Here is a 16,746-nt window from a genome sequence, read left to right as displayed (position 1 = left end):
GGAGGTAGGGTGCAGATAATGAGGATGAGGAACAGAATCCTACCAGAGCTAAGGACCAAATATCCTCTTACAGCAACCCAGAAGTATTTTAATGGATAAGAGTCTATAATTATGGCTGCCACTACCAACAGGTACACCGGTAACACTCCATCTCAAAAATACCCTTTCACAGTACCGATCTGATTACCCAGCCTAAGTGTTCATTTATTTAACAATTCACCCTGAGTAAAGTCAGTTGTATGTCTTCAACATCTAAGTGTATTTTAATAATCAGGGCAGTCGTAATGTAATCCAAAAGCTTTTCATACATCCTATTTTCTCCAGTGCCACTTTCATAACCTTTCAGGGAACAATCAGCAACAAAATCATGGGATTCCTAAAGTGTCAGAAATTACAGTTACAAAGTTTGAAAATGACCACGATCTACCCAGGACCGATGTGCTACTGAACAACATTATTAATGGAGTTTAAGATCTTTCCACGTCTACAGCTTTCAGGCTGCCTCAGAGCAGAACAACTTACGTGTCTATACAGATTTTAATCCCTTTTTACCATAGACGAAGGCTACCATTAGAATTCCACCCTTTTTCTGAAAAGTTGTGTGGTTTTTTTTTTTTTTTAACAACGTTTCTGTGCACTGGAGAGTTAATTATCTAACCAGGGGGACTGTCCAGGACAGTGTTTGATTTAAAAGGCTCGAGGCTTTAGGTGCTCAATTAAGTAGCTATCGGTCTCAGACTGGACTATAATGGGCTCTTTTCTCTTTAACTCAAGCAACGGGGAGATATACCCCAGGTCAGGCTAATTAAAGCCAGGGGAGTCTTTAATTGTGATGACAGAATCGGTTTCAGTTTCCTTTCTTTGGGTCCTCAGTCCAAGAAGGTCGTTAATATTTCAGCATTTGGGCAATGCAATCAATCACAAACATCAAGAGGTTCCTTATATGGGGAAAAGGGAAAAGAAGGGAAGAAATCCCACCAAACCTCTGCACTTTAAAGGTGCTTTGCTCCTATACAAAAAACACCATGTAGCGTTAGTACTGTTTGCCAGCTCCGCTCCAACTCTCCTTGCTGACATAGATGGACAGCAAGTTGTATTTTTAGTTTAGTAATAATACTTAGCACCTTTCAGAAACTTCAATGACCAATAGGTGGGCTTATTTTCGACTGCATTATTACTTCAAACAAAATATACGCAATATGGTGCGCTACCTGTTTTCTAAACTGCTTTCAGGCAAGGAGAGGCGCATTTCTAAAAGTGAGGCTGAAAGGTATACATTTGTACCTGCAAGTAAATATCAGCAACCTATCTGAGGAGAAAAATGCACATCCACAGCTACTGATCCAGAAGCAATTGGTTTTCCAGCAGGTTCCTATATTTAATCTAAATTCTGCACCAGCTATATTAAATGTAACAAAGAAATGCAACCCAGAAATTATGCCTGGAGCCAAGTCCATTAAAGGTACTTCGGAATAACTAGAGACCAAGCACCTTAAAAGCACCAGAAGCTATTGATACTTAAGAGGGGGGCTGTGAATAATCGCAATTGCTGCATTAGAGAGGGGAGGGAGAAAAAAAAAAAAATCAGCCAAATTACGCTTGGTTAATTCAGAGTAACAGATCTGCCCCCAAGTGAATTGGAGGCCTTGAATTAATTCTGTTATGACAAATCAAGATAAACGTTCCCCCTAAATTGCATGCGATTTAATTAATTTTTGAGATCCTGGGTTTTTTTTTTTTTTTTCCTAGCTAATAGTTCACATGCTCCTGTGCTGTCATTGTGCTTGAGTGGGCAGACTTCAAAGTGATATTAAATAACCAACTATTAGATTTACCTAGCACGTCCTATTGGAAAAGTGCCATTTAATTACCTAGCCTGTTCAATTAAAGGGACAGCATTCTCTGAATATAGCAGCTTGCTGTTGATTACCAGGGAAATGAACTCGCTGTCTGGCGGCGCCTCCGTTCCGAACGCTACCCCCTCCCCAAACACACCCTCCACCACCAACCACCACCAGTCCCCCGCCCGGGACCCCGCGCGGCGCTCACTGCGGCTGCGGGCGCCACGTGAACGCCCGAGCGGAGCCGGGGGAAAGAAAGAGCGACCCGCTCGCGCGGCTCCCGCCCTGCGCTCGCCCCCTCGCGGGCCCGAGGCCGCCGGCCGGCAGGGCGCCTCGACCGCGGCCTCGGGCGGCGCCGGCCCAGCCCTGCCCCGGCCCCGACCGGCCCCAGCGAGAAAGGGCTCGCCGAGGACCGCCACCCGGGCTTCCGGTGCGTTTCCTCGCCCTCCCCGGACCTAGGGCCCCACCCGTCGGTCTCCGAACTTCCTCCTCTCGCTGCACTTTCCGCGCCAGTCTTCGGGCCGAGATGGGGGTGGAGGAAGAAGGGTTCGAGGAAAAGAGAAACGGAGTTTTGAAAGCTACTTGGTGGCGCTAGCATAGAGCTGGGGGGGTCAGAAGCTGGGTGGGGAGAAGAAGAGGGGACAGTTCCAAGGTTCGCCGACTTTTGTAGTGGGGGCGGGCAGGCGTTGGCCCTTTAAGATCCACCCTCCCTCTTCCCCTCCACAGCCCCCCCCCCCAGTCTTCCCCTCCCTCTCTTAGAGGCCAATTTTGTTAATTAAATGTTTTGTTTGCGACGCAGCTCTCATTCATTGCGGACACGTCATTCGGAGCAGATCTAAGCCAGAGACCAGATCTCATTAGATAAAGCCCATCAGAACTAAGAAAATGGAGGAGCCACTAATTAAAGCTTTTAATTGTGCGGATTCGCTGCAGCAAGGCAGCCGCTTTATCTGAAATCTTGAAGGGAGAGGAGGCAGAAGACCAGTTCTGCCCAATAGACACTTGGTCAGGAAGAGGGAAGGGACTAGGGAAAAGCAGTGCCCACCCCCCCCAACACCACCACCACACATCCCAGCCCTGCTTCCCCTCAGCTTTTTAGCCATATCTTGGTAGTTTTCAAAAGCTCACACCTCCAAGTCAGGCAGCTTAAAGCCCCTTAATAAATGGCTCTGTGGTCCCAGTCGGGCCGAGGAGCCGAAGGGCCCCCTTCACCTGGCATCTGGCAAGCGGATTACTCTGCTCTTCAGTGGCCATCCTTGCAGAATTCAAAGCTCCTCCAACAAGTGGACTGGGGAGGAGATTGGGGAGGGAGTAGCTGAGAGGAAAAGGACGCGCGCCAGCTCCTCACCTTCCCACCCTTCTGGCATCTTGATGGGCACAGGGAGGAACACTGAAGGAAGACTTCAGAGATTCCTCAACCTGGGGGTGGGGGAGGCTCAGCTGTTGATGAGCTCTGAACAGAGTGGGAGGCGATGATCAATTCGGTACTGAGCTAGAACTCATCTCTCCCGGGAGAGGTCTAAGCTTCTCAGGGTAGCATGTAGTTCAAGAGCAAGCCTGGCTCCCGTTTTCAAAATCAGAGGGGGAAAAAAATGAGAAAATGGACCCAGTTAATTAAGGCACGGGGCTGGGTACACATCTTCCATTGCTCCATTAAGCCAGTTGAAAACACCAAATGGGCATTTATATTTGGTCCCAAGAATAGGGAAAGCAGGCAATTCCCAGAAAGCCACTTGCCTAAACTTGTCCTGAGGGAATGCAAGTGGACCCATCTTCTTTTTAATTAGTGGTAATCAGAAGCGAAGGTTTTTTGAAGGCACTTGACAGGAGGTGAATCTGTACCATTCACGGCATCTGAATAGCACTCTCAATTTTTCCACTTTAAGTTACCCTCCCGTCTTACCAGTTTTGCTCTCTATTTAATTACAATACTGTCAAAGCTCAAAGCTCATGGCGTTGCTTGGAAGGAGGACCAGAAAGCATTACACCCATGCTCCTGTTGATTTTCCAACATTTACTTCTAAAAGAACACTTAGTGAAATTAATGCTGCCATCTTAATTTAAAAATAAAAGCCCTCTCCCTTCCTATATTTCTTTTACTTGGCTGATTGAGGATGCCAGCAGAGTGGACATAGGTTGCATTATCGGAATAACCAAATGTCATTTTGCTCCATCATTTTAGATTAATGATACCACTGGGGTAAACATACACACACTCAGCTCTGAACTGCACTGGGATCTTTTGCACTTTTAGATGCAGAGTTGAGGGAATCACAATGGAGCTAAACTTTGTACAAAAAAAAACCTCACCCGCTGATTTACCCGCATTGAAGAGAGCAACATTTTCTACTAATATCTATAAAGAAAACGCTTTAGGACACAAATTTAACTAGAATGCAATTCTTTGTAAAAGTGAGCGGTTCTCTAATATCAACGGTGTGCGTGTGGGTTTTTTTTTTTTTTAATTACTGGATGTTGAAACAGAACACCTCCTAGAAGCATTCATGTGCATCAGTCTATCAAACCATTTACTCAAATTAAATGTGTAATCCTTCAAATGCCTCCTTTCAAATTAATGAGTTTAAGTAGCTTGAGTTCACCTGAAAAGATCCTATAGGCACCTGACCTCCTGAATTCTTTCCATTAATTGCACTGAAACTTGTTGGAAAAGACTGCTTACATGGGTATATGAATGTTCCTATACATTGCTTTAAAATGCAAGATTAGTATAATTCTATAGCCTCTTTTCCTAAATCTCTTTTGGGGATCAAAGGTAGTGATACAAACGACAACAACAACAAACCCCAAATCTGCACATTCCTCAATTGAAAAACCTGCAAATTCTACATCGCAAACCACACACTAACATTGAGCACTACAAGCCTTCAAGTAATAGTACACAAAGAGAAACACTACCATTAAGGGTTTTGGGGTTTTTTTTGGGGGGGGGGGCGGGGAGAGGTAGAGTTTGCTCTAAGAAGAATTACAAGTCTTTAAACTGATGGGTAATCAGCATTTTTCACAAGGAGCACAAAGAATGAGTCACAGTTTTCCACTCAAAAAAGTTTTAAAGTGCTTACGTAAATATAATTAGCCATCACCATAGGCAAATCGTTTCTAGCTAACTACACTTATTTGTAAGTCAATCTTTTGTCTCTGAGTTTCTATGTAGGTCCCTACCTTGCTTTAAGGTAGCAGCCTAACTCCCACTTTTCAACTGTGGATCCAGTTGGGGCAGACGACTTAAAATTTTGGTCAGGAGAGTACCCAACCTTTGCACACCTAAAGGCCCAGTCCCACCAGATGGACAGAGTCTTAGTATAGTTTTTGCCGTTAATTTATTATTAAAAAAATGGAAGATTAACACGTTCGCCTTGAAACCCTTAAATCCGGCCAATCAGAAGGTTTTTGTGGTGGAGGCTACAATATATTCTCATAGGTGTCCAGTTCCTCTCCTTAAAACCCTTGGTAACCTTTGGCCTTGCCATTGCTCTGCTCACCCATCTCGAGGAAAGGCAGCCAAGTCTTACCTAATGTAGTCATTTCTGCAAAGGATCATGCCGCTCTTGGTATAACAGGACGTGCCGATGTCGCCCAGCTGCGCCTGGCAGCAGGAGCACTTGAGGCACCGGCTGTGCCAGTAGCTGTCCATGGCATAGAGCAGAAAGCGGTCCGCAATCTTGCCCCCGCAGCCTGCGCACCGCTTCCAGGAGAGGGAGCCGGCCGTCACCGGGGGCGGCTGTGAGCTGCTGCCCGGATTCACCATGGTCTGCAGAGGGCGGGAAGGGGACCGGCAGAGAAAGACAAAACAGGGGCAATGCAAAAGTTAGTAATCGCCGCGCGCGAGAGAGACCGAACACGTCCCCCCCCCACCCCCCCCCCCCAACTCCCCGAACTGTTGGAAGGAAGCAGCGGGGCAACCGCGCGAAAGAGGGTGAGGGGGAGAGGAAAGGAGGGAGGATCGCCGGCAGCAGCCGCCTGTTTACTTTTCTCAAGCTTTGTTCTGGGGCCACGAGCTCCTCTCAACTTTCCAGCGCTCGCCGCCGCTGACAATTTCAGCTTGGGTACTGTCAAAACTCGGAGAGCAAGGCTCGGAGGCGCGCTCCACCCCTCGCGGCGCCTCCTCCCAGCCCCCGCCTCCGCCCACTGCCCCCTCCTCCCTCCTTCGCCGCCCGCCTCCAGCAAATGAGGGTCAAACCCACCCACCGCCGCGCCCGGCCCCTCCCCGGCCCCAGCCGAGCCGGGAGAGCTAGCCGAGGGGAGTGGGGAGGCGGCCCCCGCCGGAGCCACGTTCTCTCCCGAGCTCTGCCCTGGGAAGTGCAGCTGCAGTTCACAAGTTGGAAATAGTTGGGTTTTCTGAAAGGGAGGGAGGGAGGGACCGGCAGAGGGGAGAGGGAGAGCGTGATGGTGGGAGGGGAGCGAGGGGACGCGAGGGAGGGGGTGCGGTGTGTAAAGTTGCGAAACTGGTTTTTCGTATTTTAAACAGCACCTTTCACATGCCATTGTGGTGACCGCCATCTCCCATTATTGTTCCAAATCTCATTTCATTTTGAAGATCAATGAGTGTTTTCTCTGGGTTTTCAGGACACAGGCAAGAATAATAGATCATTGAACTTTAGGATGCCTGTTAACTTCCTATACAAACACTCTCCACTTTGGTCTCACTAATCTGCCCTTGATCAGCAATTTAAATGCTAAAGCTTTGTTCCTCCAAAGGGGGGAGGGGGGGCGTTACAGATAATATGCGGGAAGGCACTATTAAAGGATGCACAAGTTATATAGGAGCCAGTCCTGCTGTCACCAAAAACTGCTTTTAAAAATTCCCTACTCTTTCTAATGAATGTCACGAGAAGCAACTGGGGTATAATATAGGAATCAATTTATAAAGCTTAGCCTAAACCGATTAATTTGTTGCCTCCAATCCTGAGTCCAATAAAGTCCTAGTGTTCCTCCAGTCACTTATTCTATAAAAAGATCAAGTTATTTACTGCCAATTAAGCAGCCTGTTTTGTCTTTGTCCTCTGTAAGCCGAGAGTGTAGGCTCCCCCCGAGGCTCCCGGCTATCTGCTCAAGACGTTCAGCTGATACCTCAGAAGGGAGAGGGCGAACTTTGCCTGTCCCCGGCCCAACTTGGCTGCTGCAAAAAAACCAGGGGAAGGGAACGAAACAAGGACTCGGGTTCCTTAAATAGGCCGATTTTAAACACATTTCCTCCGAAAGAGTCCCGGAACGTGTGTCCAGTGACCGCACAATAAACCAGAATAAGAACTGCACCAATTAAGCTGTAACAAAACCCTGAGACTTTGGAAACAGGACCACTCTAAAACCCATTAGCATTGCATTTATCCGAATGCATCATACCTTTATGTAAATTGATTTATCTGATGCATTTACTCGAGGAATTGCTTTTTGTTACAATTTCAGCCCTAACCCAAATGAATCTGCATTTCCTGCCCGAGGTCTTTAAACTGTTTCCCCCAACGTTTTAATCGCTCCGAATTCCTTTTTAAAAGGGGAGAGGGAGGGAGGAGATTCCAAGCTCTTCCCCGCCCCCATCTTTGGTGAGAGGTAAATATATATGTATATTTTTTTGAAAAGGAAACATTACACTGAGAAAAGCATCCAGTAACCCCATTAGCTAAAGCTCTTAAGGACAAGCAATACCTTAATGCTGATTAAATCTAAAAGAGATGAATCAAGAGGACTGACCAGAAACTGACTCCCCTGATAACTAAGGACGGGCCCTCATCAAGTTTCATTTAGAGTTGGAAAAAAAAGAAAGCTTTTAAGTTAAATAGGCTTATACTCTAGTAATTACATAGCCAAGCAATTTAGGTCCTGGGATAGTCAGTGAAATAGAAAGCAGAACTGGCAGCTAGAGGCAAAATCTGCCCCCCTTTAACAACGTCTCTGGTGTTTTTTAATGGAGACCAGGGGAGGGACAAACGTAGCGCTGGCAATTTGTAGTACAAAAATGGATGCTTAATTCATGTCTTGATTTTAATTAGGTGATTCACCGGATTTCTCCTGGATTGGAACAAAAGACTTATAAGCCAAGAGGAATTTTTGAAAAGAACCAGCAATACTGAATCCTGCTCACTTAGACCCTTTCTGCCACTGTTTCAAAAATAGTGTTTACTGGGGGGGTGGGGGGGGGGACCGTGACTATTTCCCCCACACTACTTCTCATACTTAAACCCTCATTTAAGCACGTCCTGCCTTTCCCTTAGGAACTGAAAATATCCCCACCCCCCTCCAAGGTCCCCACCAGCCCGGTCTCCAAGAAGAACCCTTTTGTAAGCAGGAACCGCTACAAAGCTGGCTGCCCTCCGTGCTAGCTCGCAGGCCGGCCTCGGTAGTTTCAGACTCGCGCATTATCTAAGCCGACGTATTGTTTACTTGCAATTTGGGACGGTCAAGGGAAGGAAGCCAAAGAAAACAGCCCTGGCCCAAATCGGCCCCCTCCTCCCTCCCCCCCTCCTTGCCCGCGGCTCCCCAGCCGTCCCCTTACCTGCTTTTCCCCTATATTGCAATACTGCGAGAGGCGGCGGCGGCGAAAAGCGAGCGAAGCCGCTCGGCTTCCAAGGAAGGGGCGCCTGGGCTGGCGGAGCTGTAGGGAGGGGGGATGTTCTCGCAGAAGCAGGAAAGGGGAGGAGGGGGCTAAGGGCTGCTTTTTTTTTTCCTTTTTTTTTTTTTTTTTTTTTTTTAACGCGTCGCTCTGAGGCTGGGTTGGGGGGCCCCGCGTAAGTGGCGGGCGGCCGGGAGCAGGAGTGTCAGTCTCAGTCCTCGGCGTTCTCCTCCGCCTCCGGCTCCGCGCGAGCAGCTGCAGGAGCCCTCGGCCCGCGCGGCGCGGCTTCAGGCGCGGCGCAGCGGCAGCAACTGCTGCAATCGCTGCTGCAAGTTTGGCAATGTGGCTTCACTTTGTATATTCCCCCGCCCGGCGGCCCCCGCCCCCGCCCGCGCGCCTCCCGCTCCTCCTCCTCCTCCTCTTCCACCGCCTTCCTCCCTCCCGCGCGCTCGCTCGCTCGCTCGCTCGCTCGGGGCTGGCGGCGGCGGCCGCTCGGCCGAGCTTCCTGCCCCTCCAGCCGGGGCGGGGGGCAGCCGCAGAAACAACAGCCCCGGAGCTGCGGCGGCAGGCGCGGAGGCCGGGAGGCGGGCGCGCCCAGGGGCCGGGAAGCTGCGGCCGGCCGGGGCCCGGCGCGCTGGAGCCTGCGCCGCTGCCCGGGCTGCTGCCGGAGCTGCTGCTGCCCGGCTCGGAGGAGGAGGAGAAGGAGGAGGAGGCGGCGGCGGCGGCGCTGGCCTCGGCGGCGCTGGCCTCTAGCCGGCTCGCTCGCTCCCTCCGCGGCGCTTACACATGTGTTACTGACAGAGCAAAATCCCAACTACTCCCCGGCTCTGCCGCCGACGTCAGCGACCCTCAGCCACTGGGCGGCCGGATTGTTCAGGCGGAATAATAAAACCTGCCAATCCGGGGAAGGACAAAGGGATGACTGAAACTAGACTCTGGGGGCGGGGAAGAGAGGGAGGCGGTGGAGCGGGAGGTGGAAGGAGAGGGGAAGGGCCGGAATCAGGTGGGAAGCGGCGACCCGGGCGCCGGGGACCTTGCCGGGCTGCCCTCCGCCGCCCCGGATCGAGAGCGGAGGCGTCGGGTGCCGCTCCGGCCTGCCCAGCGCGCGGAGGACCCTCGGGACCCGCACCCGCCCGCCCCTCGGGGATTGCCCTCCCCTCGCACCGACACGAGCCCCTTAGGAAACTTAACTTCACGTCTCAGAAATAGGTCTCTTCCTGTTTGGGAAGAAAAGTCTTCCCGAAATCCTAGGGCGGTGGACTTCACACACACGCAGAAGAGGTTTTGTTTTTGTTTTTTAATTCGCGGTGTTGGAGGTTGATGAGCCTTAGTGGAAGTTCAGTTAACAAGGTAAAGACAGTGAATCAGTAGTTCTTAAGTACTCCCTCCTTACCCTCTTCTCCCACATTAGCCGGAGTTAAAGAGCGTCGTAGGCATTTCAGATACTTGTCAATTGTCGGTGAAAAAAAAGATCACAGCCCTTACTTCGGAAGTTGAGGGAAACTTCAGGAAGTCTTGCCCTCCATCCACCTCACAGTGGAGGATGAGAACCCCACTTTCTCATAGCCCCCCAAAAGCAACAGATGTAATGGCAAAATTTCCCAAACTCACAGCCTCTGGAGAGTACGAAAGGTCACTTCTGGTATAAATTTAACTGTTGAGGAATGCTTTTAGGTCTCTTTCCAGGGCCCAAGCTCAGCCTAGATGTTTGAATACCTAGTCATTCAACTTTATCTACTCTGCCAAATAGGTTTAATAAATTTCTGATCTGAGGCTAATATTAGGTCTGATTATTATTAGTACGTTCCAGAGAGATTTTTCTGGGGGAAATTATCATGAAAGTGCAAAGCCCTTCTGCTAAGTATCATTAAGTAAAACCAGCCTTATGGGACAAGTTTTCATATTGTATTACACAGAGTACTGCTGGATTGAGGAAAGGGACCTGCAGAAGAATCTGGCTAGACAATGCAGTTGTTAAACATCTATGGTTTTACTATCTGTTTGGGGGATTGCTGTCTTTCAAACCATCAAAATTAGGGCTGCAAAAGAAACAATATTCATTGCCTGTAATGTCAAGCAGAGGACATTTTAAATACCAATTAGAATAGTCATTTCTTTATATTTCTAGCACCTCAAAATTAAATGACTTACTTTTATTGATTGGTATTGAATTTTTATGAACCAGCCACTTTGTGCACGTATGCGAAACATTTTTTTTAAATCATTTAAAGTATAATAGTAATTAAAATGTCCTGTACAGAAAACAGCTGCAGATGAGTGTGATTAAAGAAGCCCATCTTAAAAGATGTAATGTTCCTTGAAGGTTAGTAAAGAAAACTCAATTAAACCAAATGAGGAAAGGAACCCCATAAACAAATAAAAAACACACATTCTAATTCCCTGCTTCAGTTTCAATTTGTTAATAATTTATAATAATCAAAACGAGATGACACAAGACCTTAGTGGGCTACAATTATGATTTGTCATGTACAAGTAAGTTTCCTGCTGTGGCCCTTAATTTTCTTATCTACCAATGAAGGAATTAAGCCAAATGGTCTTTATGTGTCCTTTTTTAAAAAATGATTTTCTCAAATAGAACATATAATATATAGGCCTGTAATGAATTGTGGTATTTCCTGAAGTATGTACACTAAAATGAAGTCTTTATTTTAAAATGAAATGTTAGAAATTTAATCAAACATGAGATATCACTGAGTGATTCTCCAAAGCATCCATGTAGTTTTGTGGGTGGAAGGAAGGAAGGAAGGAAGGGAGGGAGGGAGAAAGGAAGGGAGGGAGGGAGGGAGGGGGAAAGGAGAAAAGCAATGGGTAAAACTTTGAATACAGATCTCTAGGCTAGAAGGGGCCTAGGAGGTAGTTTTAGTGTTTTGGCTCTAATTGTGTGTGGAATGAGGTCTTAACACATGTCCCGGTAGATTGGAGTAGGTGGGAGTATGTTACCAGAGAGCTTTATTTGCTGATGTTGTGGTTATAGAAATACAAAAGCGATAATGGCTAACAGTCTCTCTTCTGAGGGGTAGGAAGTAAATACAGTCACTGTAATCAAAATTCAGGTGTACTTTAACCACAGCGCCACCTCTGGGTAGTCTTTATTTCTGCATGCTTTGCATGTGGCAGTGCTTTCTCCTCCGAGTAGCAAGATCTGTGGGCCGAAAGTGCCTGCTTAGATGAGGTAGGGATGTCGATCTTTTATTTCCACTGGTGCTAAACTCACAAAAACCGTGTAAACACACACAAGTTTATTATGGGTAAAGGAATTCTGTATTCAGGTATTCCTTAAACGAATATAAAACAGTGCTCAAGGTAATAATCCTGGTATATAGTAAGATTGCCTAAATGCAAAATAATAATGTTATATTGTGCCCAACAGTTCAAGAAAATTCTGCTGGCATGATACTTTCCTTATCTAGCCTACTCACCTACAGCGGGAAATAAGAATACAGTGTTTCGGAAAAGAAAGAAACTCAAATTGTTCCTTTCTTGAATCCTAATTAAATATAGGAACCGTATTGATTCTAGATCAAGCCCTCATTCCCCTGATTCACCCCAAATTGATTTGTCCATACATTCCCTTTTTCTTATTTCAGTCCTGCAATCATAATCACCTTTCCTTTCTCCAAGTGACAGTTCTCTAAGAATCTCCTATGAACAACCAGAAGTTCCACACAGACCCAAGTTGCCTTCCGTGCCTAGAGAACAGCCTGACTATTTATTTGATGCTAATAGGGTAACCTCCCTGACAAAATGCCTCCAGCTCTTTCTCAGAAAATATGTTTAAAAATTTTAAAGTTGGGGTGCCTGGTGGCTCAGTTGGTTAAGTGGCTGACTCTCGATTTTGGCTCAGGTCATGATCTTACAGTTGGTGGGCTGGAGCCCCAAATTGGGTTCTGTGCTGCTGGCTTGAAGACTGCTTAAGATTCTGTCTCTCTCTCTCTCTCTCTCTCTCCCTCTCTCTCTCTCTGTCCCTCCCCCGCTCATGTCATGCTCTGTCTCTCTCAAAAATAAATGACTAAACTTTAAAAATATACATATTAAGAAAAAGGAACAAAAGAAGAAAGAATATTTTAAAAAATAAATAAAGTCAATGCAAAACTCTTTTGAAGGCATCCTTTTTAGGAAAAAAAACTTAAAAAAAAATCCACCTACCTTTATTACTGCCATCATAGAGATCCCTTGAAATCAGAAGTTTCAGCCAAGGTGAATCTGAAAAGCTTTAGTCTAGGACAATTCCAAAATGTAAAAGGTGCGGAAAGAGGAGGGAACAGTAGTTACACAGATGTAACGGAAAATTGAAGGAGGGGAATGGCAGTTATGTCCCCGCCAGTGTCTTAGGGTGGTGGTGTTGGCTTGGGGGTGGGGGGGCACTGCACGGGAAGTAGAGGCAGAGAGACCACTGCCACCTTTAAGCATAAAGATTTATGGAGATCTCAACTTGCCTAAGAGACTACATCTCAAAGAACCACAGCTTGGCTTTAAATACTAATAACAATACTTTAAATTTACTGACCTCCTTTTGCCCATAGTTCTCAAAATTTCTTGTCCATATCTCACTAAATGTTTCATGTGATAAAGGAGTAGGTTCTTGTTGTGTTAGGACATTCTCTTCCACTCTTTCTTCCTTTCTTTCTTTCATTCTTTTTTAAAGCAATCTAAATGTCTATATTTGGTAAATGTCCCACCTGATTATGTTAATCAGTATTTTGAAAGTTCTACCCTAGCCTCTTTTTTTGTAGGGTAATGTCAAAGCATAGAGAAGAAGTTGATTTTATCACAATAAAATAATTAAAAGGTCACGAGGAAAATGAAACAGCATTGATATTGCTGTGATTAGAAATATAATTTAAGATGTAGATTTTCCTTTTAATTATTCTACTTGATTAGGACATTTGAAACTCCTGGGGATGATGGGAAAGGAGAAAAAGATGATGAGAAAGAAAAAAAAAAAAACATCTGTGATACATGATTTTGCCCGATGTAGGAAGGCTACTTTTATTAGTGTGGCAAGAGATTACTCACTTTCTTCATATATGTTTTTTAGGGTAGGAACAGGACTTTAAATATCCCCCAAATCTACAGCAAATCTTGATATATGAATATGTTCCATAGTGATGATATTACAGAAAAATTATTTGGCTTACTCACTCACCACTTCCAGGACTGAATTCTGTCAACAGTATTCAAGCACAAGGGATATTCTGCATATATCATTGCAGATATATTATCAGACTATATATGTGAGTATATTATATGTTCATTAGGGTCTTATGAATGGTCTACTAGGTTGACAGACAATGCTTATTAAAGTCAAATTAAATCTTATTGCGGATAAATTTAATTTTGTAATAGACGCAAAAGAGGGTATGTAGATGACTGGGCCATCTGTATATATGTGAGGTGGTCATTACTACGAATATATATTAAAATTATAAATCCAGTAGAAAATAGCAATTTCATTCAACATTAATTACTGTTCCTCTCCAAGACGATGAAAATGAGCATTTATGGTAGAGAAACGAAAGCATTAAAACATAGTTCATCCCCCCTGCTTATGTTCCCACTAAGTATTCTTGGTAAAAGAAAGGCTAATAATTCAGAAATTTCAAGTGCCCCAAACCACAGCTCCTTTAGTTGGAGTAATTACAGTATTTTATATACAGTATTATATACTGTATTTAATTACAGTATTGATATAATTTTAATTTTACAGTATTGATATAATTAAGCCTTTTCTCTCTGTACATTTGTAATAAAATGTAATATTTTAAAGTATAATAGTGGTCTCTGTTCACTCACAAAAAAAAAAGTTGATGAAAACATGATAATGTTTATTCATCTAATTGTAATGAATGACCATGGTGGAATTAGGCCAGTTCAATCCATAGCTGTCCGTAGACTTGAGAAACACATATTTCTACTCTATACAGTGCCATAAATTTTTTAGAATAAAAAGAACAACCGATATGGATTTTTTTAAATAATAAAATTGGATAACTCAATTGACCAAAATGTGCTCCCTCCACACAGAGGTACACATTATAACGTCACCATTTATATTTCTCAACATAAATCAAATTTCATAATAAAATTGTTTTTGATGAATCACCACTTCTTTCCTAGGTTCAAAACATTCTGACAGAGAAAGCAAATTTGTCGATTTCTCTGTATGATAAGAAATCACTGAAAATATATTTGAGATCTTGGGTCTAAGATGACAATTTTTGGAGGAAAGTTTCCTTTGAAGGGAAAATAATTTAAGTGCATTCACTTTAAAATTTGGGAAAACAACCCAAGAATAAAATAGACTTTCTTTCCAGCCTTTTTCCAGAGCCATCTGTTGTGTTCTCTGACAATAAGGGCAAGAGAAGTCATTACAGAACAATACTCTGGAAACAATTTGCTTCAAAGAAAGAATGAAAACTTAAACAACACTACCTTTGTACATGTTTGTTCTAATTAGAGGGTTAAAACATCCACGCATTGTGCCCAGATGCCTCTCTCTGTCCTGGTTTTATTGCTTTTCTCCACTGAGATAACATTTAACACTGCATTGAAATTCCTACTTACTGCTGTGTCCAGTAGTAAATCCTGGCACATTATTAGAATATCTGCCTGTTATCAGCTCAGTCAAGGAATGAATTATTGACTATAACTCATTGCTGGGAAGACTACGTATGACACTCCAGTGAAGTTTTGATAATTTCTAGAAGTCGTGGTAATTTATGGAGGGGGGTTTTGATTGATCTCCCACCACCCATTTTGCACCTATCAGTAAACAGGACACATATTGATGGCCTACTTGAACTACACTAACAATATAGGGAATTCACAATTGAAGGACTTCTTTTTTTTTTTTTTCCCAGTACAATTTCTATTAAGACAGTAACTCAGTTTCTATTAATTTTCTTATGTGAGGTTTACCCGTGGGAGTGAGGAATCACAGATTTAGACTATTGACTGCATAATGTCACTATTCTATAATTATTTAGATATATTCCTCATTTGCAGTTGTATCAGACTCTGCCTTTTGGAAAGAGAGCCCTGAGACCACTGGAACAGATGAGGGTAGAACAAAATGTGTACTGTGAGATCTTAAGAATGTCTTCAGGTGTTAGGATACAGCTGACAGAATAAAAGAGAATTTTTAAAATTAGCAGGGAGTAGGTAAGTTACTTTTTATTTGGAAAAAAAAGTTTGGAATGTATTTGATATGAAACTTACAGATACCATTTAATATGACGGTCATTTTAAAGTCCATTTGTTAGAACATTAAGTAATAATCACTAACAGTCACAACTTCCTTTTAATTTGGGTTTATTTTCCTCCCGTCTCATTTTTGCTGCATTCTTCAAATTCAATTATTTCTCAGCATAAACTCTACTAGACAAATGGTTCCTTTATTTCTTTACTGAGTTTTCATCATTGTGATTTCATTATTGCTTTATTTGCTACAACAATTGCTTCTTAGGAAAACACCAGTATTTCCAAGTCCTCAACGTATACCATGGAATATAGCAAACAATATAAATAATAAGTTAAAGTTTAATGGTTTATTTCCTAGATGACATTTAAAGCATGTGTGGATTTCTAGAAATTCCAACTTATACCCAAATAGTATTAAGTAATCTGAGACAAAAATAATGGTGTCTCTCCTGCCAGTGCCATCAAGATTGGGGGCGGGTAATTTGACTGAATACTTGGCTTAAAGAAAATAATTCTTTCTTCATTTTATCTTAATTTAGTAGCTTCTAGCAGTCATCTAAACAATCTTAAAATTAAAAGATAATGTTAATGGGAGAGACTGTTGTCATAGGATAATGGTTTCCTGCTGCTAGATTAATGCAGTGGCAATAATACCGGAGCATTTATTGAAAATAAAGGGGAAGACAAAGCCAGGAGATTTATTTTTAAAGCAGGTGTCATGGATCCTATGACACTGTTGTGTTATAATTACTTTGTTTCAATTTTGCCAAATGGCTGATGGAAATGATCCCTTTTCCTGATAGATGTGGGGTGGCGGAATGACATTGGCTGGTACCTCCACGACTGGAGGGTGCATCCTTTCTGACTGGAGGAACAGATTTGTTGTAATTCTTCCAATCAGAAGGCACCTTCTAAAGGCTATGCCATTTAAAGAAACAAATGCCACAATGTACAAATAAATGTGTCCTTTATCTAAAAGACAAGGCAAGCATCTACCTAACACTGTTATAGATCTTTCTAGAAACATTAATAAGCCCCCCACCCCCCCCCCCATATTGACAATGCCAAATACATGGCTCTCCAGCAAGCCCCGGGAATGGCCTACAGGACAAAAGT

General features: G+C 44.2%; 1 protein-coding gene across 4 annotated transcripts in view; it reads right to left on the bottom strand.

Annotated features, from left to right (window-relative positions):
* The window catches only part of LMO4 (LIM domain only 4), a 16,809-nt gene extending 8,035 nt beyond the window's left edge, over positions 1-8,774 (bottom strand). The window contains exons 1-2 of one of the 4 annotated variants that reach the window (XM_015070377.3): positions 8,353-8,774; positions 5,372-5,610 (exon numbers count right to left, since the gene is read on the bottom strand). In XM_015070377.3, the coding sequence (XP_014925863.1) occupies positions 5,372-5,607 (236 nt within the window). In that variant the 5' untranslated portion in view covers positions 5,608-5,610; positions 8,353-8,774. Of the gene's footprint in view, positions 1-5,371; positions 5,611-5,827; positions 5,986-6,043; positions 7,941-8,352 lie in introns of those variants that run through there. The other 3 variants (XM_053214382.1, XM_053214384.1, XM_053214383.1) reach the window with 3 other exon arrangements.
* Positions 8,775-16,746: the final 7,972 nt, after the last annotated feature.

The sequence above is a fragment of the Acinonyx jubatus genome, chromosome C1, assembly GCF_027475565.1.
Source record: "Acinonyx jubatus isolate Ajub_Pintada_27869175 chromosome C1, VMU_Ajub_asm_v1.0, whole genome shotgun sequence".
NCBI lineage: Eukaryota > Metazoa > Chordata > Mammalia > Carnivora > Felidae > Acinonyx > Acinonyx jubatus.
The sequence above is the reverse complement of the archived record's forward strand: the minus strand, read 5'-3'. Positions and strand labels throughout refer to the sequence as shown.